The 25,360-nt window shown below is 46.8% G+C and overlaps 1 protein-coding gene across 1 annotated transcript in view; it reads left to right on the top strand.

Annotated features, from left to right (window-relative positions):
- The window catches only part of LOC6602761 (protein sidekick), a 72,223-nt gene that overhangs the window by 39,764 nt on the left and 7,099 nt on the right, over positions 1-25,360 (top strand). The window contains exons 3-10 of the mRNA XM_026991919.1: positions 9,726-9,902; positions 11,394-12,147; positions 12,243-12,370; positions 12,609-12,779; positions 20,165-20,284; positions 20,686-20,841; positions 23,509-23,937; positions 24,655-24,840. Coding sequence (XP_026847720.1) covers positions 9,726-9,902; positions 11,394-12,147; positions 12,243-12,370; positions 12,609-12,779; positions 20,165-20,284; positions 20,686-20,841; positions 23,509-23,937; positions 24,655-24,840 — 2,121 coding nt within the window. The remainder of the gene's footprint in view (positions 1-9,725; positions 9,903-11,393; positions 12,148-12,242; positions 12,371-12,608; positions 12,780-20,164; positions 20,285-20,685; positions 20,842-23,508; positions 23,938-24,654; positions 24,841-25,360) is intronic.

Here is a 25,360-nt window from a genome sequence, read left to right as displayed (position 1 = left end):
CTAAATAGTAATTATCCATTGTCCTGTGTCCTGTGTCCATCATATTTCCATAGCGGAGTGGAGTCCCCATCGAGTGAGGGGTGAGCTGTCGGATGTGGAAAGATTTGATTTGACTGTGATGCAACCCGGTGGCTTCTGCTGTGTGTCGTCGCGCGGGCGTTTTGATGCACATTTGAGCAATTCAATCTGCCACACACGGATACCTTCCAGGGCTTTCCGCGTCCTGTGTGTCGTCCTCGTTGTCTGCGAGTATGTGGGGGATCTACGGAAAGTATCCAAGAGCCATGCACTCTGCATAAGCGGCAGGCCCCGAAAGCCGAAGCTTTAGACACTCTTTTGCTGCAACCCAAGGCTTTTACTTTCTATATGCTCCGCCCTCTCTTGGGCCTCGCCAAAGACTGTGTATATTATTGCTGCATTTTGGGGACCGACTTAGCTGCCCAAAGAATGTATAGCCCTCTGAAAGGGTATGCAAAAAATGGCATAGAATACAACAGCAAAAAAACAAGAAAAAATGGAAATCTCTTAAGCTGCTCTTTGGGGTACATACATCATGATGATGATGATGATGATGATGTAGATGTAGATGTAGATGTTGTTGGTGTTGTCACATATGCCGCAACAAGCGTTGACGTTGGCGTTTGCAGTCACTTTGGCGGTTTTAGCTGTCAACACACACGAGATACTCGCGCCATAGCTCGTCCCTGAAGATGGTTGATGGATGGGGGGGGGAGAGAGGGTTGGGTTAGGGACACGGATACGGATACGGCTGCGATGGAAAAGGGAAAAGCAGGTGGAAAGCCGCGGCTGTCTATACGAGGAAGTTTTTCTTTTTTTTTTTTACCTTGTTTGTGTTTTTGGTCCGTCGCTGATGCTGGATGTTTTTTCGCCTAGTTTTTCCGATGGATTCTCAAGTGAAAACGGGTCCCCTTGCACTCCCCACTCTGTCTCCTCTGCCGTGTCTCCTTTTGGTCTCTGGCAGCGTTTCTTTCGCGACAATCATGAAAACTAAACAAGAATAAGAAAACGGAGCGAGTCAGTGTCGGAAAAGAAGCTATCAGAACTATACCAATACCCTGTCCTGTACGAGGAGATCCATTACTTGAGTACACTTTCATTGAGACCCAAGGAGTCGTAGGTCCGTAATCCTCTCCAAGTGAATGCCCACAGATGCGATTTTGTGGTGTAATTTTGAGATATGAATGATATTGGATTCTCCCGGACACCCTAATGAATATTCCAGCTTAACACCCCACCCCAGCCCCAGCCACCCGTCAAGTGTAGGGCATGCAAGCGGCACAAAAAGCTAAGCAAAGTGTGTGTGTGTTTTTGTGTTGAAGGAATTGTTTTCTGGCCAACAAAATGAAATGCGATGTGGCAGCATTAGAGTGTGCGAGAGAGAGGAGGGGAAGAGGCAGGGGCAGGAGCTGGAGCAGTCGGCTTTTCTTGTGCTTCTTTTTCTGTTGTTGCTTCTCTCAAATGTAGCGCATTCACTTGCAACAAAGACTTTTATATATGGAAACAACAACAAGAACAAAGCCGCCAAAGCTGTTTTCAGCGGCAAATGCACCCAGAAGCATAGGGGGCGGAGAGAGGCTGTGGGATGGGGCAGCAATAGAGGAAACCTCGACAAAAGAGATACCCGGTGCACTCAGTGGAGGCCATTGCGGGGGGATCTCCGTGAATGTGCCCATAGAATAGGCTCACAGTTCCACGGCGATGATTCCCATTCAGTTTAACAACAAAAACAGAAAACCGATCACTTTCTATATTCAAGCACGACAATATTCCTTTCAATCCTTTGACATATTGGCCCAACATTTTTGCAATTTCAGACCCGCAACATCGATATCTGGTTTGTCAAAAAACAAACCCTGTAGCGCTCGGCGTTCATCTTATTTAAAAAAAATAACTTGGCCGTTCGCTTATGGGAAATGTTCACAGCTAATGTTGCAATGTATCCTAGAAGAGAACTTTATGGAAACAACTTTTGCAGAATTGTGGATCTCATACTATTTTATATTTTTTTTACTATCGATTAATACCCTTTAAAATCGACAAAAATTGATTCTATCGTTTTCCTTTTTTTTTTTATCATTTTTTCCTTTTTTTATGTTCTATAAAATATATGATTCAGGATAAAAGTACTTACACAGAGACTTATTCAAATACCCACAAAATTCCAGAAAAGTTTTTCATTCTCGGCTAACGATATATATTTTTTAACTTCTTAAACACAAGACATTTTTTTACCTAAAAAAAGTTGAGATAATTTGTAGGTAAAAAGGAAACAAATTTTAAGAGAAATCAATGCATTCTGGTATTCCAAAATTGTTCAAATTGAACTATTGCCTAAGATATCTTGAGAACGAGAAATTTTCAAAAATAAATCTTAGCAGAAATGCTTTATTTACTCACTTCAAATGCATTTGAAATGCCGCTACATATATCGACGATTCTTATGACTCTCAAACAGGATATACCTTTGTCCTTTACGAGGTGCGGGGTAGAAGAGGAAAAAGTGCTGGGGCTGGGGCTGGGGCTGTGGGAGGGAGAGACGTAGGAAACAGTTGGAGACACAGTCGGCATCGCGTGCGTGGTTACTTACAGCGTTTCTCCCTTGCCTCCAGTCTCCCCGGGCCCGGGCCTTCCCCTGCGTCTGCAGCTTCCTATGCCCTCTCCTCTTGCATTTTGTCCTTCCCCCCCACTGCATTTTCCTCGTCGTCGCTTGCAAACAGCAACAGAGAGTGGAATAAGTAGAAGATGCTGAAAAGGGAAAGGGAAGCGGGGTGCTGAGGGGCGGAGAGGAAGGAAGAAAAAAGTAAGCTGAAAAATTGCAAACTATTGTTTTTGGTGGTGCCAGGTTTTTGTCGCAGTTTTTTGTACCCTTTCAGAGGGCATCACGAGCTTACAGAATAACATTTCCGATCCATTTTTTATACCCCTGTCCAAGGGTCTCTTCCACCGCTGAACAGATCAAAGTACGTGTATCCTTCGACCAAATGTGCTTCAATTTGTTTCTCAAAATGGAAACGGCACTCGCCTCGTACTCGAGTGATTCAAATAAAAGACCAATTAATTTGTAAGGGTATTAATAGTTTTCCCTATTGCAATTTGTCGCCTCTGCTGTTGGTGGGGCTTTCCTTTCGCTCCTTTGTTCCTTCTGTTCCTGGTGATTGCTGTTATTGTTGCTCTCCTTCTTTCTACTTGCTTTTAAGGCTGCTGCCTTCCTCCTTGCTCCGGCTGGAAATCCCCTTGTTTACGTTTGCCAGCAGCATCTTATCGGACGGGTTTTAGGGGGCAGTGGGCTGCAGCTGGAGAAAGCCGAGAGGGAAAGAGCATAAACGATATGCCTATGTGCTACTCGTGTCGTCATCTTCGGCTCAAGTGTGCTGGAAGGCTGTTTCTAAATGGTTTTTGAAGGAAACAAACAGACGAGAAGCTTGAAATTCGGAATTTGGCAAACATTACACAAAAAAAAGGGGAAGCAGAAAGATACAATGTTTTCAGGGATTAATCAAAGACATAATCTTGCAACTTTATGATGGATATACTCGTATGTAATTGCCACTTAAACAGGACCCCCTTAAGTCAGATTTCTGTCATCCACTGACTTTTATTTTAAGGTGTTAAGGTATATCGAGCGACCAAAGAGAAGGTTTAGTTCTAATGCTTTAAGAAGGCCTTAACCCAAGGCGGCAATACCAGCAAAGTCATCGGCCTTCAGCCGAATTGCCGGCTAAGCGATCCAAGAGATCTCCAGAGAAAATATTGGCAAGGATCGCTCGTCTCTGACAAGGACATAGACGAATAATAACGAATGAATAATAGATCAATTAATTTTAATTTTAAATATACCTGCAGTGGTTTCATCGCATTTTTCCCCCATTTTTAGAATATATTTTGTTGGCTCTAAACAGCCAAAACGGTGGCCACACCCGACCCACTTCCCCTACATTTTAATATTAATTAATATTAGTTTAAAACAGAGAAGGGAGAATGGGAGAAGAATGAAACATATACTTGTACTTGTATGTGAAAAGCTCTACTGTATCCTGGAAATACATTGGCGCCTCGAGGGGTTCCCATTGCGCTCAACCTGGTATATATTCAGATACATTCAATCTGCTTTCATCTAGAAGATGGAAACCAATTTGGAAGCTTGAAAAATACCACAGAAATACGGGGATCCTTAGAACGTATATCCTCAGATCAGGCCAGTGGATCCTGCCTACGTAGTACTCTAATTGTTCACAGAAGAATTTTGTACCAGCAGAACAGGTACCCAAATACCTTAAGCCGCAACGTGTGGCAGCAAAAATAAAATTGCCCTGACCAACCAATTCCGTCCACTCGTGTGGTGGACAGTTGCCAGGCAGAAACGGGGCCCGGCGAGGAGGAGCGACGGAGACTAACAAAATGTGTAAACAATGGCAAAGGCACAAAAGTTAAATGCATAGCAACTACGACTACGACTACGAGTAAAACGACTAGCAGAAGGGCAGAGGAGAGCAGAGCAGAGCAGAGCAGAGCAGAAAAAAGAAAACAACGAAAGCGAAAAAAGGCTTTTAGGCACTTTTAAAGTTTACACCACGCTTCGCTTCGAGTGCGCTGCAACGCAACCAGGGAACAGCCGCGCACCCGTATAGCCGTGCACCCGTACAGCCGTGCACCCGTACACCCGTACGCCCGTACGCCCGTACGCCCGGACACCTGGCTGATGGTTGTTGGTTTTGCTTGTTTGGCTGGTTGTTTTGTTGGCCAGTTGCAAAAGGTGTCAGCGCAGTGCACTGTGCATAATTTAGTAAACATGTGCCACGACTGCCACAACGACAACAACAACAACAACAGAAGGAACAAAAGTAGCAATTTCTCAGAGACATTTACGATAGAAGGATGTACATCTAGAGAAATAAGCCCTGGAAATCGCATAGTTATGTACACTTACATTTTAATACTTACACCAATATACTAAATATATACCACAACTAAAATACTACTAGTGTACTATTAATACCGTTTTAAAGAGTCTTGTAAATACATTTATGTTTCAATCAAAGTGATCACTATGTTGGTATTTAAAAACCGAATATTCAATCTAAATATGTGTGTTTTTCTATTTCGTATGGTATTTTTCTCTAAGTGTACTTGCTGTTCGGTTCGGGGGTGGGGGAACAGGCCGACATTCAAATTGAAGATTTTTAAAGCGAAAAAAAAACAGCAAGAAAAACCAATGAAAAATAACATGTTCACGGTTACAAAAACAAGAACTCCAGAAAAGAAAAACAACGAAAATTCCATCAAGCTTCTGAAGGAGGAAGAATTTCCAACACAGCACTGGAATGAAAGGATTAGCTTCTTTTAATCATAATAGCATCGGAATCACAAAGTTAATTACAGTAGATCGCATTATTCACAGCAAAAACTCCCCCTCTCTATCTCTCAATCTCTATCTCTATGTTCCTTCGATTCCTTTCGAATACGGAACACTCTCCAAGGGGCCGCCGGGGAACCCGGATGACCAGATTATGTCAGACTTTCGCTTCAGACTTGGTGAGCCATGAGCTCTATACTAGGTCAAAGTCCTCAGACCTCGCTTCCATCCTCTCGTTTCGCTGAAAGAAAATGCCCGTGGAAGTTCAAATGACTGTAAATATAACGTATACGCACTGTGTGTGTGTGTGTGTGCCTTGGTGAATGGGTGGGAGGTTGCTGGGGGGATTTTGCGGAGACGGAGACGGCGCATAGACTGACGGATTGGCAAAGGGACTTGTGGGCACCCCCCTCCCGCCCACGGTATATGTGCTCGACAAACACTGATAGACCCGAGAGTTATGAATGGCGTCCCGTACCGTCCGTAGGGTAAAGAGGTTGAGGGCCAGGTCTGGGTCGGTTCCTGTTCCTGTTCCTGTTCCTTTTTTCTGTGTCTGCTCTCGTTTTCCCTTCTGTCTCGGCCGTCTTTGCTCTGTTCTGCGTCTGCCTCTGCCTCTGCTTCTGTGTAAATGCAATTGATTTCGCAGAGCGGTTAGATGCAGTCGGTGGCTATGTGGCTCTAGCCACAACTCAAACAATTTCCTCTATGCGTGCCACCGAAAGGGCCACATCCCACATCCAAATTCAGAGCCAGAGCGAGATCCAAAATGCAATTTGTAGCAATGCCTTGGCTGTTTATTGAATTTATTTATATGCAGGCGGGGCTGGCGCTTGCTTCACTGACTGATTGATTGATTGACTAACCGATTGACTGTCTCACTGGCTGACTGCATGGATGCATGGCTTCATGGCTGATTGAGTGAGTGGCATTTGGCTGCTGACAAAAACCACAGCCCACAAAACAAGGACTTGTTGCGAGATGAACAATTTCATAGCATACTTCACAGGGGGTTTTGGGCGGCAAAAGGGGCGACGCGCAACGAATTTCAGTCCTGTGGATGGCTGGAAAGTGGATAAAATCTTCAGAATGATTGAATTGAGCCACTTGATAACATTCCTCGGCTACATTGATAAGCGAATCAACAAAATTTGCTTAAACTTTTAGGGCCCGCAGACCCAGAGGCGGGGGCGGCAGCGCGTCAGATGTCGGGGAAAGGTGGGGGAAACCAGCAGGAATAGGAAATGGAATCTTTAGTTCGGAATTCTGTTCTTTGTCAATTCCATTTTGGGTTTCATTTTGCTTAAAGAAAAGAGGGCGCACCCCCCCCTACCCACCCCCCTCCTGACACACTATCTGATTGACTTTGGCCGCTTCCCAAGAGAATGTAAATTTCTTCTCTGTGCTTCCCTTTTTCCTTGAAGGGACGGTGGGTGTTTCTTTTTCCCCTTCCCCTTCCCCTTCGCCTTCGTTTTTGTTCGTTTTTCTTTTCTTCTCTTTTCTTTGGGTTTTTCCTCTCCGTTTGCTGCTTCTTTGGAGTGACAGTGACTTTGTATGGCTTCGGCTTAAAGGATTTTTGTCAGTTTAGTTATTAAAAACTCATTACACATACACAAACACACATGTGTTTGCATACATACCCGTACGTGTGTGTGTGTGTGTGTGTGTGTGTCTGTGTGTCTGTGTGTGTGGTGCCATTGAGTCCGTCAGGGACCTGCTGCCTCTGCTCTGTCTGCCCTTTGCCTTCGTACCCAGTAATCGTGACTCCCAGGGGGTATATTGTATTCGATTTTTGAGATACATGTGACTGGCAGAAGAACACAATCCCCACACAAAGAAACCCCCATATTTAAATTAAGTATTCGACTTTTAAATGAAAGCATAGCTAAAATGGAAATATAAACGGATTAATGCGGCCCATATTTAATTAAAATACAAAATACTTTCAAATAAATATGCAAGAACACATTTGTTGGAAATATATCTGATATAATTATGAAATATTCGTATTTAAATAATTGAAAAATATTTACTTGTAAATCGAATATTTTCATTTGAATGTCAAAATGTAAGTGAAAACAATCTCTTTTTACAATTTCCACTCTCGGAGAAAACTAATTGTTATGCATTTTTAATACGTACATATTTCAGGGCATTTTATCTTCGAGTATATAGTATATGATGTATCTAATTGATAGATTTCGTAATTAGTAGACATTTCCTTAGATATTCATTTTATTTATTCATACAATCTATAGTAAAATGTACACAAATACATCTATAGATCGGCTTTCAAAGTAATTGATCCGACAACTTAAAGATATGTGGAGGAAATTCGATTGTGCTCTGGCCTACACCCACTCTATACGGAACTGCTAAAATAGGTCCTCTATTCTAGAGAACTAATTACAGGGTATTCCCCTAATAGAAGGGATATGCTGGTAGGCCTATATGTACCTCTCTCTCTCTCTCTCTGTCTCTCTGTCCCTTTTCGTCTCTGCTTATTGGACTATCGCTTCGATTTAGCGCTGACACATTTCGCTGGAGAATGTTTGTTTCCCTGCTTCTCCTCTCCCCTCCACTCTTCCCCTCCACTCTTACTCTTTGCCTGCTGCTGTTGACTAACGGCACTCTCATGTGTATATGTGTATGTATGCACATACATATATGTCTCTGGCTGTGTCTGTATTTGCCTTACAATTCCCCAAATTGTAATTTTATAGCAGCGTCATTGCCCAAAATGCTCAAATAGACTTTTGGTCCGCTTTTTTCCTTGCGAGGAAACTTTTTTTCTTCTGTTGTGCAGCTTCCTTTTGCTCTTGGCTCGTCTTTTTTTATCCTTGGGGCTTTTCCTTTTTCTTTGCTGCTGCTGCTGCTGCTGCTGTTACTGGGCCAACACTTGGGAAACTTTTGGCTGCTTCTCCGTGTCCGTCTCCGGGTCCGTCTGCCCTTCCACCCTGCTGGCTGGCTCTTCTTCCCTTCGTGAAGTTGATTCCAGTTTGCTTCCATTTGATTCTTATTCTCGGCCTGTAGTTTCTAGTTTCGCCTCCTAACTCGGGCTCAATTCGATTTCGTCTGCAAACTGAATGAAGAGAATTGCATTGCCATTGGCCACGTTTGGGCCATCATGATGTTGGGGGAGAGATACCCTGTAAGTGGTAAGGAGTCAATCTGAGAGGTGTTTGGTGTTTGGTGTCGAGGGGTATCCGAATAGCAGGGTAATATCTACATCCTCACGATTCTAGCTGATGAATCGATCATCGATTGAACGAATTATTGATATCCCACGACTGTGAGGTGTTTGAAAAGGGATATATTACATGCCAGAGACGCTCTGGCCCAGAACTCACTTCGGACCAATTTCTGAGCCTGATTAAAGCCTTGCTGACGCGTCGAAAGCACAGCCATGAGTCAGGGTTCCCCCTGGCTTGATGATCCAATCTGTCTGCTCCCGTTTTGACCTCGCTTTGACCCCCCCCCCCCCCCCCCCGCTGCAGCGTCCTGTTGCATCCTGGCCGTCCCGACCGTCCAGCCCGTCCGGCGGCCAGGCCAGTTAGGTGAATCTCATATTTTATTCAGGGTTTCATTTAGTTCGGTCAGAGCCCACTCACATGTAATTTTTGTTTAGCCATTCCAATTGCAATTCCATTTCGCAAAGGGAGATGGGCTGACGGACAGACGGTCTGACGGACTGACGGACTGATGGGGTGACAAGCTGACGGGCTGACTGGCCGGAGAGCCGTATAAATCAACTTTAATTTAAATGCTTGACTGCTGCTGCTGCTGCTGCTGCTGCTGCACCGACATCCAGCGTCCAGTGGATGTCGCTCGCTCCCAATTCCCGGAGAGTGTGGACAGTGGGACAGTGTTCCGGGCATCGGCATCCTGAACCTGTCCCCTGATAGGCGACGGAAGTTCCAACAACTGTTGGCCGGGTGTCCGAATCTCTCACTCTTTTTTTTTTTTAATTTTTTATTTTATCGCTGGGAAAGTTTGCGAGAATGGGATTTCCATGGATTTTGTATAGTGTTTTGGTTGTGGGGGCCAGGGATGGCGCTAAAAGGGTACAAAATGATCTAATGGAAAGGTTTTCCCAACAAAAAAAAAACGAAACGAAACAAAAAGGGAAAGGTGTTACCGGATAGTTTATCAATGATTAATCAAATAACACCCCACTTTAAAGTTCAAACTAATCTGATGGAACACCCAATCTCCATTAGAATATTCCAGTTCCTTTTGGATTTTATTTGCTGTACGAGTATGTCTGTTATCGAATCTATTGGCATTGCCATGCCTCACGTCTCTGACAATTTCTATGATGTTTATTGATGTGAATTTCTTTCTCTTGTTGCAGGCTACCCACAGCCCACATATCGCTGGCTGAAGGACGGCAAGCCCGTGGGCGATTTTTCATCGAGCCAGTTCTATCGGTTCCACAGCACACGGCGCGAGGATGCGGGAAGCTATCAGTGCATTGCCAAGAACGACGCCGGATCCATATTCAGCGAGAAGAGCGACGTTGTAGTGGCCTGTAAGTGCGCCAAGGATTTTGAAGGGAGTGTAGGGAGTATAGGGAGTGTGCTTTGCCTATAGGTCCATTCTGTTGGGGCAGATAAAGAGCCGGGCCGGAACGGAACGGAACATAAGCGCATTATGCCTCCATTACATCCAGTCGATCATTGGAGGCACCAGCAGAGCCAATAGCAAAGGAAATGCACTTCAATCGAAAGATGCAAATGTGCGAAATGAGAGAAGAAAAAAAAAAGCTGGAAATTAAATTACGAGTATTTCGGGGATTAAGTCGTTCCGAGAAGAACGAGGAAGCAATCAAGCCATAACAATGGGACTTGAGTTACCAATTTTGCCCCGAGAATACTCAACCCGTACCCCAGCCCGATGGCATCGCTCGATTCATTGGCTTTCGGGATGAATCGACCCTTCCAAGTGTCGATTTTCCAGCGAAGAAGAGGTCGGAGGTCTTCTACGTTCTGGTTCTAGGTGGAGTCTCTCCTCTTCACACACTCTTGATGAATGTTTAGCTGCTAATTTTTCTTTAATGCGAACTTAATTACATCAAGACCGACGGGGACAGAGATCTACGGGGGATGGGGGATGGGTGATGGCTGATGGGTGACGGGTGACGGGGATAGGGGATGCTGGGGAAGCCAAGTAACGAACAATTAGACAAGTAAGTGTGAGTGACACTTGAGCTCTCGTGTGTGCCTGTGTGTGTGCGTGGACGGGTGCTTATTACCCCACTACTTGAACCTAATAAATCGAGCTCTCGGCATGAGACCAACCTCCGAGAACTCTCCACTGCTGCTGCTGCTGCTGTTGCCACTCCCCTTTCGCTCTGGTAACCTTCTTTTTGGGGGGAGAGCACGACGATGGTGATGATGGCCGCCCATCCGGGCGTTTTCTTGGGAGTGGCTCTCACTGACAGACTCACGGACCCATTGACTGACTTGACTGCTTGACTCGGAGCAGTCGAGCAACGCCTTGAGCACTTAATTAATTGTAGGAGTGCGCTTAAACTGAACTAATAACCTTTAAAGCTCAGTTGGGGTCGGGACCAGGTCAGAGATGGCTTGTGGATGGAATGGAATGGTCTGGAGTGGAGTGTGCCTCGTGAATCCGCAAGGCAATGACGATGAGCGAGGTTAAACTGCTGTGCCCGCAGGCCGGCTTGCCTTCAATTCAATTAGCGATTGACACCACAGGAACAAACTCCAGAGTTCCCAGGCTGCTTCTGTGGCTGAACCACGCTCTATATGGACCGGGGATACGGGGAAGTCAGGCAGTGGATAAATGGAGAAACGAATAACCGGCAACCAAGCACTCGACCTAAATTTATAGAATTATCGATAATTATCGACCATTGGTTTTATCGATAATACAATCCGGTTTATGTCATCGATAGGCGTAAAGTAATCGATTGTAGATTACAGATTATAGAATTGTATCTTTTGCATAGAATATTCCTTGCCATTAATCGTCTCTGTCTATCGATTCTCCCTCCTAGACATGGGTATCTTTGAGAACGTCACCGAGGGCCGGCTAACTGTCGTGAGCGGACATCCGGCCATCTTCGACATGCCGGCCATTGAGTCGGTGCCCACGCCATCGGTTCTGTGGCAGTCGGCGGACGGGTCTCTCAACTACGACATCAAGTACGCCTTCACCCAGGCGAACCAGCTGATTATCCTGAGCGTGGACGAGAACGACCGGAAGGGCTACCGAGCGCGGGCGATCAACACGCAGCTGGGCAAGGAGGAGATCAGCGCGTTCGTGCACCTCAACGTCAGTGGTGACCCCTACATCGAGGTGGCGCCCGAGATTATTGTTCGGCCGCAGGATGTCAAGGTGAAGACCGGCACCGGCGTCCTCGAGCTGCAGTGCATCGCCAACGCCCGACCCCTGCACGAGCTGGAGACGATTTGGCTGAAGGACGGTCTGGCCGTGGACACGGCCGGGGTCCGGCACACCCTCAACGATCCCTGGAACCGCACCCTGGCCCTCCTGCAGGCCAACAGCTCCCACTCCGGCGAGTACACCTGCCAGGTACGTCTGCGCAGCGGCGGCTATCCAACGGTCAGCGCCTCGGCCCGCGTCCAAATCCTCGAGCCCCCGGTCTTCTTCACGCCCATGCGAGCGGAAACCTTTGGCGAATTTGGCGGCCAGGTGCAGCTGCCCTGCGATGTGGTGGGAGAGCCGACGCCCCAAGTTGAGTGGTTCCGGAATGCAGAGTCCGTCGAGGCGAATGTACAAAGCGGAAGGTGGGTAAACCAGGCACCAGAGTGTCTGAATATAGAATCATCATGGGCGATGATTGCATCTCTGATCTAATCGCTGTGCATTCAATCCGTTTCAGATACTCCCTGGGAGAGGACAACACGCTGATAATTAAGAAACTAATCCTGGACGATGCGGCCATGTTTCAGTGCCTGGCCAGAAACGAGGCCGGCGAGAACTCTGCCAGCACCTGGCTGCGCGTGAAAAGTAAGTCCAGAGGAGATCCAAGACCCAAAGCAAGCGAATGAAACGACTGACTAAACAACGATGCCTGCCCCCCGCCCCTCCAATCTTCATATCTATATGCCATATCTATATGTATCTCTCTCTCTCTCTCTCTCCCCTCTCTATATACTGCATACATACATACATACATATATTGCTATGCCCTTAATACCGTTTTGCATTTTGCATTAACCATTTTGATTAACATGAATCCATATAGCAGAAGCAGCCAACAGCCGCATCAAGCGCTTGGCCCAGCCACGAATCCTAAGAGTAAGAGCTTCGCATGGTGGTTCGGGATCGGTCGCGGGATCGGGATCGGTAGCGGGATCAGGACCTGGTTCCTCCACCAACTCCCATCAGCTGGGTAGACGCAAGCAGTTTCGCTTTGGTATGGGCATTAAGCAATGCAACACGCACTCACACTCACTCTCACACTCACTCTCACACTCATGCACTCAAAATCACACTCACGCACTCAAGCAATCAAGCACCCCCTACATAAAGCACATGCATGCCACACGCACACACACACACAAACACACACACACACACACTGGTACACACTGAACTGCACTGCACCCCCGAATCCCTCGTAGAATTTTGATTGTTTTGTGATGGAATTTGTTTGTTTATTAGCCTGGCTTGTTGTAAGTTTTCTTCGGGTGCCGGCTGCCTGTCTGACTGCTGCCTGTCTGACTCCTGCCTCCTGCCTGTCTGCCTGGGGTTGTACTAAGTCTAAGCTAAAATATTATCTTTAGTTCTCCATTCTCCCATCTGTACCATTTTGTGCCATCTCTCCCATCTTTGCCCTATTTTCCATTCCTAATTTGTTTGCGCCCTTCGGCTGATGAAGCTTTGTTTCAGTCAGCTGCAGCTACTACTTAGCTCCAAAGGGCACTTTGCTCGGGGCCAGAGCAAGAAATTTCATGTGCCCCACTCCATCTCTACTCTTTCTCTATCTCCTTCCGCCGCTCGAAATTTGTCGAAACGCAAAACGAATTTTGTATTCAAGTTGATTACCCGAAACCTCCTTCAACCTTCCACCACCCTCCTCCCTCCACCCTCCACCCTCCACCCTCCTCCTCATCTCTCTCAATTTTTTAACATGCTTGCAGAGTTTTAATATCATTCATCCCAAAAGTTTACGAACGCACAGATTGAAGTGTAGAAAATGTTTTTGGTTTTAGTAGCATAACTTTTTAGTAGATCCAAAGGACAGATCGAAATTTCTTTACACATACATTGCTCGTATTTACAGTGCACTGAAAAAGTAAAGCAAAATCGGTTAAGTACGTACATATATACCAGACCATACCAATCTTAACTAATAAAATGCCATAAACCAGCGGTGGGCACGTCCCGACTCACACACAAAGTGCCACATTGATGCTCGAGCGAATGCTGCAAAACTGCAATAACAACATATGTACATTGCGTGTGCATGATTGGCCAATTGCTGTGCGAATCGAGTTTCTGTTGCTGTCAAGGCCTGCCCACCGCTGCTCTAAGGACCCCATCTAAACGTCATATACAAATACTCGTACTGTATATCTGTAATTTTAGGTTCTAAGGTAAACTTGGATTATGAATTACTATTAAGTGACAGCAGATAATAATGAGTAAACTCATTTGGAAGCTGGCCGACTTCATTGCATTCCTCCGCCTGCTAACCTGCCACCGTGGTGGTCTGTTGCGCATTTGTTGTGACACCCAAGTACCGTTAAGTGCTTGACAAATGGCTGCCTTAGGGTTGCCACCCACACCCAGGCAGCTCTCCACACAGCCACACAGCCGGAGCTACAGGCCACTCTGGCTGTAGGACAATTTTGCATTTTAATGAATTTCATAATGCGAAAATTAAGACTGACACACACAAACACACACACATCTACTCGGAGAGGGAGAACAGGGTCCTGTCGTACTGACATTTCATCCTTATGGTAGGGTTGTCAGATATGCGGGTGTTTTTCTTTTTTTTTTTTTGGGACCCCAGCTCTTGAGAGACTAATTCATTCATGAGCCTAACCAACGGACTCCGCTGACGTTTTAAATATTTGACAGACGGACAAACAGACGGACGGACAGGCAGAACTGAGAGCCGAGAACTGAGGGCCCTGCTCCTGCTGCTCCTGCTGCTCCTTGTGCTGCAATCGTTTGGCTTGAATTATGATGCAGGAGAAGAGCAAGAGCTGGGGGAAGGAGAAGGAGAAGGAAGGAAACTTCCAGCTTTCATCTACGAGAAGAGGAGACATATTGTTTTGCTGGGGCCAGAATAAGTTTCTATCTCCCTGGTTGTTTGATGGGACTTTAAGCAGAGTTTCTGCTCTGCTCTGCTCTGCTTTTGCTCTGCTTTTGCTCCAGTTAAATTTTGATGGCCAGTTGTCGGAGCTGTAGCTGGAGCCTGGGACTCATGTAAATTTCAAATTTCTATGCATATTTTGTTGAGTTATTCTTATGTTGCAGTATCTCCATCCTTTATCGTCTGTCTCCCTTCCGTTTCTGTATCGCCCGCCGCATTGTATTCGAGTTAAACTAGTTTAAGGATTTTGTCGTCGTCGTCCTCCTCGGCGGCGGCGGCGGCTTATTGAAAAACTTTTTAGCATCCTGCCCCCCTCTGCCGCATGGGAACCAATCGTTGCGGCTCATTTAATTTTATTTGCCTAGGATAATTCGAGTCAATTTGTTTGTCTGCGCCAACGCACTTTATGAGAGTCGGCCATCCGCCAGCAGCCAGCAACCAGCAGCCAGCCATTCGCCATCCGCCATCATTTAGCTGAGCCAAGTCTCTAATTCTCTGCCTTCAGTCCACCCTATAAATCTCCCTGCGAAGGGATAAGTTTTATTGCTGGCAGGAGTTTCCTTCTGTTTCGTTGTCTGACTGCTGCCGCTACCTCTACCGCTGCATGCAATCCGTGGGCGAGTGGGTTGGGTGGCTGCCGCTATGGACTTGTCTCTTCTTTCAGAGCTCCGGGCCTGGCTGGGTCTAATTGGTCTTCTCTGAGGGATTATCCATATCAAGATCAAATCCGTATTATAAACACCTTTCTCTGTGCTTTTGTGCATCTCGCATCTCGTATCTCTTGCAATTGGCTTCTGGAGGGCCCTTCGCGGAGCTACCCCGAGGTGCGCACTTGGGAATCGCTTGATTTCATTTGCAATTTCATTCGTTTATTGTTCGTTTCTTCATTTCACTCCAGCTACTCTAGTACTTGCTCTCGCTTCAGCCTCAGCTCCAACTCCAGCTCCTGCTTCTGCTCCGGATCAGGCTCCTTAGCCTTCGCTATGGTCACAAGTGTTTAGCATTTGTAGCGCTGATACCCCTGGCCCGCCCCCTTGCTGCCATTTTCCGCTTGGAAGGCAACTTGAAGGATAATCCTTGTGCAGGAGCACTTTTCACTTAGATAGAGGGGCAGCTGAAGGAGAAGTTGAGTTGCGAAAAAATTTTCCAGCTAGCCGCGTTCAAGGAACGCGGGGTGTGAGAAGTGCTGGCAAAACTGGCTACATTTTAATTGCAGCCCGTTGCCTCCCACCCCCTCCCCTACACAATGTTTATCAAAGTTTTTCATCGCTCTATCTCTCTCTCTGTCTCTCTCTCTTTTTGGCCTCTGCTGGAGCCCCCACCCAGGTTTTTCACTTCATTTTTGTTAAGTTGGCGCAAATCGTCGCTCCCTCTTCTACATCTGCTCCGTCTCTCGCTCCCATTAGCACTCCCCGAAAAAGTTGCACCTGCCACAGTCAGAGCTTTCCACATTGCTGTTTCTGTTTCTGTTTCTGTTGTTGCTGTTGCTGTTGGGTGTGCATTTTCCGGCTGCCTGAGCTTTCCCGCCCGTCGTCGTCGTCGTCGTCGTGGCAGTCGTCGCAGTCGCCTGCCTCAACTCGAGTAACATAATTTCGTAATTTCCCGAAACGCAAAAGTGATTTTAATCGCTGCTTCCTGCCATTTCTAAGGCGCCCTCCACACTCTGGCTCCTCACCGCCCTCTCTCCCTCCCTGTCTGTGTGTGTGTGTGTGTGTGTAATTAGGTGACTTTTGGGGGTTAGGCGTGGCCGGACATCCGTTGGCTGACGGCTCAATGCGGATTTCACTGTGGGAATTCGCTTTTTGCTGCGCTGCCACTTGCCTGCCCGACCGCCAGCAACAGTTGGCACCCCCGAGGTCATTGGTGGGTCCCCCAAACGGCGACGGCAACGGCGACGGATTGTTAGGAGTGGAGTGAGGTGCCCTGGAGCAGCCCTGGTGCCCTAAGCTTGATTTGGCAGCGACATGAAAACCCCTGTTCGAGTCGGATGTGACCACTGCCTTTAGCTGAGGAATATCCCGGGAACATAAACATGGATTAGAACTCAAAGAGCAAATCATATGAAAATCTTGATGATTCCATATGGTGGATTAGGTTTATTTGGGCCCTGTTCACTGGTCTCTTAGCGTTCCCCTCGTTCGGTCTTGGTGTAAAATTGCCAGCGGCAAACCGTTCTCAAAGGACCTGCCTTTATGCTTATTAAAATGCGAAAAACGAGCCACAACTAAAAAAGGAAAACTGAAACGAAAAACCATTTAATCGGGCGGCGGGCGAGAGAGGTCCGCAGTCCGCTAAGTTTTAGCGCGGGCACAAAAGACGTAGGCAAACGGCGATGGCGACGGCGATGGCGATGGCGATTCCCATGCAAATGTTGGAGCTCCCAAGGATGGTGGTGGGGTGGGCTGACCATACCAGACCCACTTCAATGGCCAAGTAATGGCAATTATTGCCATCGCATGCCATTCCAGAGCTCCTCTGGGGTCCGGGGTCTAGGGTCCTGGGGTCCTGGGGTCCTAGGCCCTGGCTGACTGAGCGTTTTATTATGACTTTAAGTTGATGGCGCGCAACCTCTTTAGTGGGTCAACTTGAAATTAATTACGTTCAAACGTAACGACCACGGCAGGGATGGCAGGCACGGCAGGCATGGCGAGAAGTGGCAATGCGAAATGTGGCCGACTTGGGCCATTCGATTCCGAGTACGCAACCTCGAACGTCGAACGTCGAATAAATCAGTCGGCCACAATTATCAGTTCGTTTGCAGTTCAATTTCGTTCGGTTTGGTCGGGGCTGGTCTCAGATATATCATAGATACGAGTAGTACACGCATAGATGCAAGTGTAACCATTCCGTACACTTCACTTCACTACACTCCGCCCTGCAGTGCCCTGCCCTGTCCCCTTTGCAGGCTTCCCCTTCTCCGACTCAAGTGTGCCACAAATTGTTTCTCAGCTCTCGCTTGTAGGGTCGCTCTTCGTGTCTTTAATATGCGCCTTGCGTGAGCCATAAAAACCCTGTTCTCAAAGGCGGGGTTGCAGCAGCAGCAGCAGCAGCGGAAGACCGAAACCGAGACCAAGAAGCAGCCGGAGAGGAGGCCGAGGTAGAGGAGGCTTAAGCACACGTAACACGTTGCTGGTCAGAAGAGTTATCTGGGAATATTTTTCTTAAATTTCCCACACTTTTCCGGGTCCCTGTTTGCCTTTGTCTTGCCTGCTGGCTGGGAGTATGATAATATTCACCAGGCGAAGAATTTGCGTACATGTGTAAGCACAAAACTGAAATAGATTCCATCGTAAACTTCTATATGAAAACCTATTAAAATCAACAACAAATCATTTGTTCGGCATATCATTATTTCCAATAACAAAGATTATTCACGATTATTTTTGCCACACATTCCATTTATATACCCACAATAAAAATGCCCCAAGCTCGGCTAAAGGTATATACTTTGTAACTTTTATTAGTTACAGATGCATAAGCTTTTTTTGTGGATTAAAACGAACAAATTAACAAATAAAATTACATTTAACAAATTGGAAAATGAACGCACAATATTTCATACGAGCTGAGGTACTTTTAGTACAAAAAAATTGTACATCCGTAGTGTTCCAGCCCGATTCGCAGAGTTTGGTCAAAACCCACTTCTGGTTTTTGCAACGTCACGCCAGGGCTTTGGCTTATAGATATTTGTACTCGTTTTTTGTACCAAAATTAGAGTTACAGTAAAAACTGGTTGTTTCTTTTTTATGGGTTTTTTATATGTTGTACGATTGTCATGTCACGCCCATAGATCAGTGTCCCCCAAGTGGATGTGCAGGCTAGTGTGTTACATCTGTTATTTTGATACCTTTTTATCCCCTTTATGGAGCTCTATATCTCTCTCTCTCACAGAGTAGCTTTGCACTTAAAGGTGTCAGTCTCTACCTCTCTGTCCTAGTGAGACCCGTACTCGAAAAGATGGATCACTGTGCTTTGCCACGGAATGCAACAATCAACGAGAGCTGCTAAAGCTTCAGCTTCCCTTTCCTTTCTGGTTTCACCATCCTTTTATTAGCTTAATGGTCCTCTAAGTGGATATTAATAAAACCCTCAACAGCCACCCTCTTGGCGCCCCCCCGTCAGCCCTCCCCCTATCCATCATCTTTTGTGGGATTCTGGCTTAAAGCTACTTGGAGGTCCGTTACTTCCCCGCGGAGCCTGTTTAATCATACAATGTATTGTGCTCACCCCCCGTTAAAGTTGCCCGCATGATGTACCCCCATTTACATACACACACACACAAATATATACCCATATATGTATGTACATACATATATGTAAATATCCGTTTTTCCCAGTGATTCACTGTGCAGTCCTTAATTTCAAGCAGAGTTGATGTCTTTATGATTTCCAACAATTGCACTTGCAGCAGCAACATTGTTGCATACCTTGTGGCGTACCACTCTCGCACACACACACACACACAGGGACAGGCAGACACACACACACACACGCACACGTGGAGCACTTAATATCTTAATGTTGAAGGAAAACAGCAACAGTCGAGGAAAAACTTTTATTGTAATTTTATGCACTTATTTACATAAGCGTAGTTAACGGGACTGCTTCATCATGGGAAATTATTGCGAAGATTATTACATATCGGGCAATGGAGTCGGAAGAGAAACGAGGCAGCTATTGGGTACACTACAGCACTGGCTATAGCCTTAATATGGCTTTAACAGCGCGTGGCATTTGGCCATAAGAATGAAAAGCAAGCGACGTTGCGACGTCATCATCGCCATCACCATTATTCGCCAGTGGCACGAGCTGGAGCAGGAGAAGGAGAGCTGCAGGGGCAGGGGCAGGGACATGGGCAAGGGGAAGGAGCAGGAGCAGTATGTGTGTGCCACTCAAAATCCAATAAATAATTTACATTATCCGAACCGCCAGCAAAAATGGAGAAGAATAAAGGAGTGCACGGCGCAACTGTGGAGCTGTGCAACTGTGGAGCTGTCTGAACAAAAAGAAAGAAGCATCAGGCATCAGGCATCATGATTAATTGCCCTGCCTTTAATTCCGTGTAATAATAATTGCAAAAGTCAGCTCAGTGGCAGGGCGAAAACAAGAAGGAAGGAAGATTGCCCCAATGAAGCAGTTAATCGCTGTAATCATTGGTTGGATAAATGTCCAAAGAGAATATTGATACGACCGCGGGGCGGGGCCAATAATGGCTAACAAAAGAGCATTGCATGAATGTTGCTAGAACAAGTAAATGTAAGATCTATACTTAGGAACAGAAATAATAAGCGTAAATAGATTTACACCTAGGATATATACATATATATTTGTGACACACACACACCCCTTTTACTCACGCAATAATTGATTTGATTTGATCTTCCATCGAACGGTGTCGAGTCCTTGTGGAACACCACACCAATATTTGGGCATTGCTCTAATCCATCGTGATCTGTCTCCTTCGTTTTATACAGCCTCAGCGCCCGTATTTGAGCAGCCGCCCCAGAACGTGACCGCCCTGGATGGGAAGGATGCAACGATCTCATGCCGGGCCATTGGCTCGCCCAATCCCAACGTCACCTGGATCTACAATGGTGAGTGTGCCACTGTCAGTGCCAGTGCCAGTGCCAGTCTATCTGTCCCGTGTCGCCTGCAGCATGGACCAGACGGACAGACCAGCCACGGACCAACTAATGCTAATTTCATGTTCTCTTTCGTGTCTCTGTGTTCTTTTTGTACGCCCTCTAACCAATTGATAATCCTAACATACAAAAATGACCAAATGAAACCGTTGTCACCGCTTGACAATTGCTTGCTGCGGAACCCGTATCTGTACCTGTACCTGTACCTGCTACTGCACCTGCTAACTACCAACCTACTACTACTACTACCACCACTACAACTACATCTCGGCCTCCAACTGTCGCATGCCTGCCGCCTCCGACGGACAATCGACGCACAATCAACGACTCGCCCATCGCCTATCGCCCAACAGAAACCCAACTGGTTGAGATATCCAGTCGCGTTCAGATACTCGAATCGGGTGATTTACTTATTTCGAATATCCGGCCCTCGGACGCGGGCCTCTACATCTGTGTGCGGGCCAACGAGGCGGGCAGCGTCAAGGGCGAGGCCTTACTGAGCGTGTTAGGTAAGTTATGCGAAGCCCATAGCCCCACATAGCCACGTAGCCCCATAGCCGCACAGCCCCATAGCCCCATAGCCCCAGAGCCCAGCTCTAGCCCCGGGTATCATCCTCCCCCACTGAGTCGCCGAAATTTAATTGCTTGCTGGCTGCTCCACCACTCTGTCTGCTAGTTTTAAGCGAGTCTGTTTTGGTCTGGTCTACGTCCGACCGAGTTGAGTGTTTAACGTTTAGTTAACAAGGCTTTCGACTGTTTTTGTGCGCTCCCCGGTTTCCTTTGTGTACCCGGTAGCCGTGTGGCAGGGAAGGGTATCTTGTTTCCGTGCTAGAGATGGTGACAAAGCAACAGTTGCAGAATCGTATAGAATGCTTTGTACACCGATACATAGGCGTGATCTATCATTTAAGCGGACAGCATTAGGTATCCCCGAGTCGGATCCCTCGACGCTGGTGCGGAGCTAAAACTTGTTGTTGTTGTTTTTCTGTTTTTTGTTGTGGCATTTTCAAGTGATTGCATTCCATGCGTAAGAGTTCGGCTTGTGGCACAGCAAAAACAAAAAAAAAACAACAAAAGCCCCAGAAATTCCCTATAAGCCCAACCTCTGGCTCTGGTTTCGACCGGGCGAGAGCTCCCTCCACGCCCATCAATTGTTTGGTGACAGGGCTTTGATGTGGCAAACGCACATCCTTCGACTGTAACTGAAATGCTGTCAGCCGTGTGACCACAAAAGAGATTCAAATTGGGTTTACTTAACGAAAAGTTCTTTCCACCTGATTCTGGTCGTGGGTAGGTGGTAGGGTGCCGCCCCAAAATCTCTATGCCACTCACTCTCTGCTGTATCCTGTCTGTCTGATTGCCAATGACATTTGAGAGCTGCAGCAGCAGACTGACATCGTATCAAATCAACTAAAATGCATGGTCCAATAATAATAATGTACGAACTATGTCATCGGGACTGACACAGCAACAGCAACAGCAACAGCAGGGCAGCATCACCGATGGTCATTCAGGCCACAGCCACGCCACTCGCCGTGGCCCCAGCACTGGTACTCGTTGTTCCATTTGAAGTACACCCTGATGCCCCTGGGCAGCATCAATTGCTTTTGAAATAATACAAAAATCTGCTCTCGGCCAGCCATAGATGGCATGGCGGGGCTTTGACTGCCCCACCACAAATGCCCGATTCAAATGATTCTTTAAAAGCTGTTGATGCTGCCGCAGCCGTTGCTGCTGCTGCTGCTGCTGCTGTGTGGCACAGAGGTCCTCCATTGTGTTGTTTGTGCAATTAAAGTTGATTCGCGGGTCTGGGGCATGCAATTGGTACACATACTAGCTCGTATTTTTGGCCATGCGCTAAGCTCTAAAAGGAAACATCGGAGTGCAGCTAATTGGGAGAACACGCTGTCGCTCAGCCAAAACCAGGAGGAGCACCACCACCACCACACCACACCACACCACACCACACCAGCACCACCAAAATGATGCCAGTTTTCCACCACTCAAAGCGAGTGTGTGCTGTGCAGTGTGTGATGTTGCATAAAATACAGTGGTGGCCCAAGTCCGGCAAAGAAATGCAAAAAAAAAAAAAGCGGGAGGGGGGGAGCCACAGAATAAAACTTCCATTTGCAAGGACCTTTCGCTGGTGATGGTGCTAATGCCATTCAGCTCAGCCGAGGCCCAGTTCGGTTGATCCCGTCCCGGCCCGTCCCATCCCGTCCCATGTGGATGTGGGGGGGACTAGCAGACCCCACAACAACACCAAAAGCAACACCAACAATGTCTGGGCCACGGGGCACGTTGAACTTTTGATGCATGCGGGCCAAGTGACTGAAAAGAGCTAAAAAATGAGCAAAAAAAATAAATAAAAAAGAACGCGAGAGAGAAAAGAAAGAAAAAAACAGGGAAGTGAAAAAAACATACATAAAATAAATAAAATCAAAAGAGAAAGCCAAACAGAAAGGAACCAGCCAGAGAAGAATGAGGCCCCGACGAATCATTGGCCCCGACTAAGGGATACCCAGTAGTCCTCGAAGCGGGCAGCCAACCTAGAGAATGCCTAGCACAATCCGAAGACTCGCGATGTAAGCTCTATTTGTTGTTAATCTGCATGTTTGTCCCCCCTGTAGTTGGAGTCGTTTCACTAACAAAATAAAGAAAAAGAAAACAAAGACTGGCATGAAGCGAAGAATGTTCGAATCCTCAATGGGAGTTCCGATGGACGATGCAATCACCAAGGGAAACTCAATAGCTCCCCACTGGAAGGACATCCAGTTTAAACTTGTGGACTCCATTACCGCTATTTACCTGTGGCATGCGCAGCCCCTGGCCGGGCATGCCCCGCTATCTGGAGCTGCCCGAGACCAGGCTTCCACCATGCGGGCCTTGTGTGTCAGTCTGTTTGGGGCTTTAAAACTTAATTCCCTTCCTATCTTCGCGAGTCCACGCGGGGGGATCGGGAGGTGGCATAGTACGTCTGTCTGTCTGTCTGCCAGTCTGCCAGAGGGGCTGGTAATGAAAAGGGGAGGGGCGCTGTCACGACTTGTCATTGCCACTTGCGGTCGGTGCAACATTGGCCGTCGTCTCGCGGCACTTTTAATCTGCATTGCCGTGTTGTTAATGTTTTCCCGTACCCATTTTTCTCTCTCTTCCGTCTCCTCTGGTTTTGCCCGCAGTGCGGACACAAATCATACAGCCGCCAGTGGACACCATCGTGCTCCTGGGCCTGACCGCGACACTGCAGTGCAAGGTGTCCAGCGACCCGAGCGTGCCGTACAACATCGACTGGTACCGAGAGGGCCAAATGGCGCCCATCAGCAACTCGCAGCGGATCGGAGTGCAGGCGGACGGGCAGCTGGAGATCCAGGCGGTGCGGGCCAGCGACGTGGGCAGCTATTCGTGCGTGGTTACATCGCCGGGCGGCAACGAGACACGGGCGGCCCGGCTCAGTGTCATCGAGCTGCCCTTCCCGCCCAGCAACGTGAGGGTGGAACGTCTGCCGGAGCCGCAGCAGCGCAGCATCAATGTGTCCTGGACGCCCGGATTCGATGGCAACAGTCCAATCTCCAAATTTATTATCCAGCGACGTGAGGTCTCCGAATTGGGTAAGTTTCCCCTCTTGGAGCTTGTTTTGTTTTTTTTTTTGTTGTACTTTCCTTTTCGGGGTCCTTTTTGGTACTGTAGTTTTTGGTTATTGGTTGCGGGTGGCCTCCTCCGGATCGGATCGGATTGGATTGGATTGGATTTATGATTTATACCCGAAAAGGGAAAGCAGGTGGAATTTGAAACGAAGGAAGCAACGTAAAATGAAGATAAAGATAAACATTAATCCGTTCCGCGAGGAAGGGGCAAGGGAGAACTTTTCACAGCATTTTCAATAACAAACAAATATTCCATTTAGACAACAAAATACAAGATTTTGATACATATATTATATTTTCTCTCTCTCTCTCTCTCTCTATCTCTATTGATGATAACCTTTGGTACATACGTTGATTGACTAATTTTCAATTGTAATTTGTTGTTTTGCACTTCGTTTTCATCGCGTACACACATCACACATCATCAATACACACCATCAACACACGGAACACGCTGTAAACTCCACCCTCTTTACCACAACTCACCCCCTAATCACCATCCATTTATCCATCATTCAACATTCCTTTCCCATCACTAATCGCCCATAATCACCACTATTTCTCTCACAACTGAACCTTTTCTCACTTTCTATGGACACACTCACTCCATCTTCTACCGCTCCTTCGACTGTCCCTCTGTTGTTTTTCTTCAACACATTAACATCACAGAAAAATTCGTAGGTCCAGTTCCAGATCCCCTTCTCAATTGGATCACCGAACTGAGCAACGTCTCGGCCAACCAGCGCTGGATACTGCTGGAGAACCTCAAGGCGGCCACCGTCTACCAGTTCCGCGTCAGTGCCATCAATCGCGTCGGCGAGGGCTCCCCCTCGGAGCCCAGCAACGTCGTTGAGCTGCCCCAGGAAGGTGAGTACGGAAGATGTCTCCATCAAGGCATCCACCCCGTTTGTCCATCCAAATCACTTTGTTTGCTCCTTCTCCAGTTTATTTTGTAAGTCGTATATCGTATTATGTGTCTGCGTGTGTTGCTTTTCCTCAGACGCTCAAAAATCATCTTGATTTCATGAGGCATCCTCAGTTTATCCTCAGTATATATTTTCTTTGATTATCATCATTATTTGGTATGCAAAAGAGATTTAACCTAATTTTTTGTGGCTGAATTTCCTGATTTCCTATCCGAAATATAAACTCTATAAAGTCTGATATTTGTGTCCATCTCGGATCTCGCTGTCATAAGAGAAAAACTAATATCTGAAGAATTTTTGTAGTACTCGTATAGTTTTGATAAGTTCTAGTAGACATAATGATGGATCAATCGTCCAATCCCACTTTTCTTTTCCCTAAAAATCTGTACTTAGAAGGCCTTATTGCACCTCTTCGATTAATTGATCACTTATACCGACCAGTTTTTCCGCACTTTTTTTCC

Source organism: Drosophila persimilis, unplaced genomic scaffold (assembly GCF_003286085.1).
Source record: "Drosophila persimilis strain 14011-0111.01,24,50 unplaced genomic scaffold, DperRS2 tig00000697-arrow-arrow-pilon, whole genome shotgun sequence".
NCBI classification, from domain to species: Eukaryota; Metazoa; Arthropoda; class Insecta; order Diptera; family Drosophilidae; genus Drosophila; species Drosophila persimilis.
Note: the sequence above shows the minus strand (reverse complement) of the source record. Positions and strands in the feature narration are given on the sequence as shown.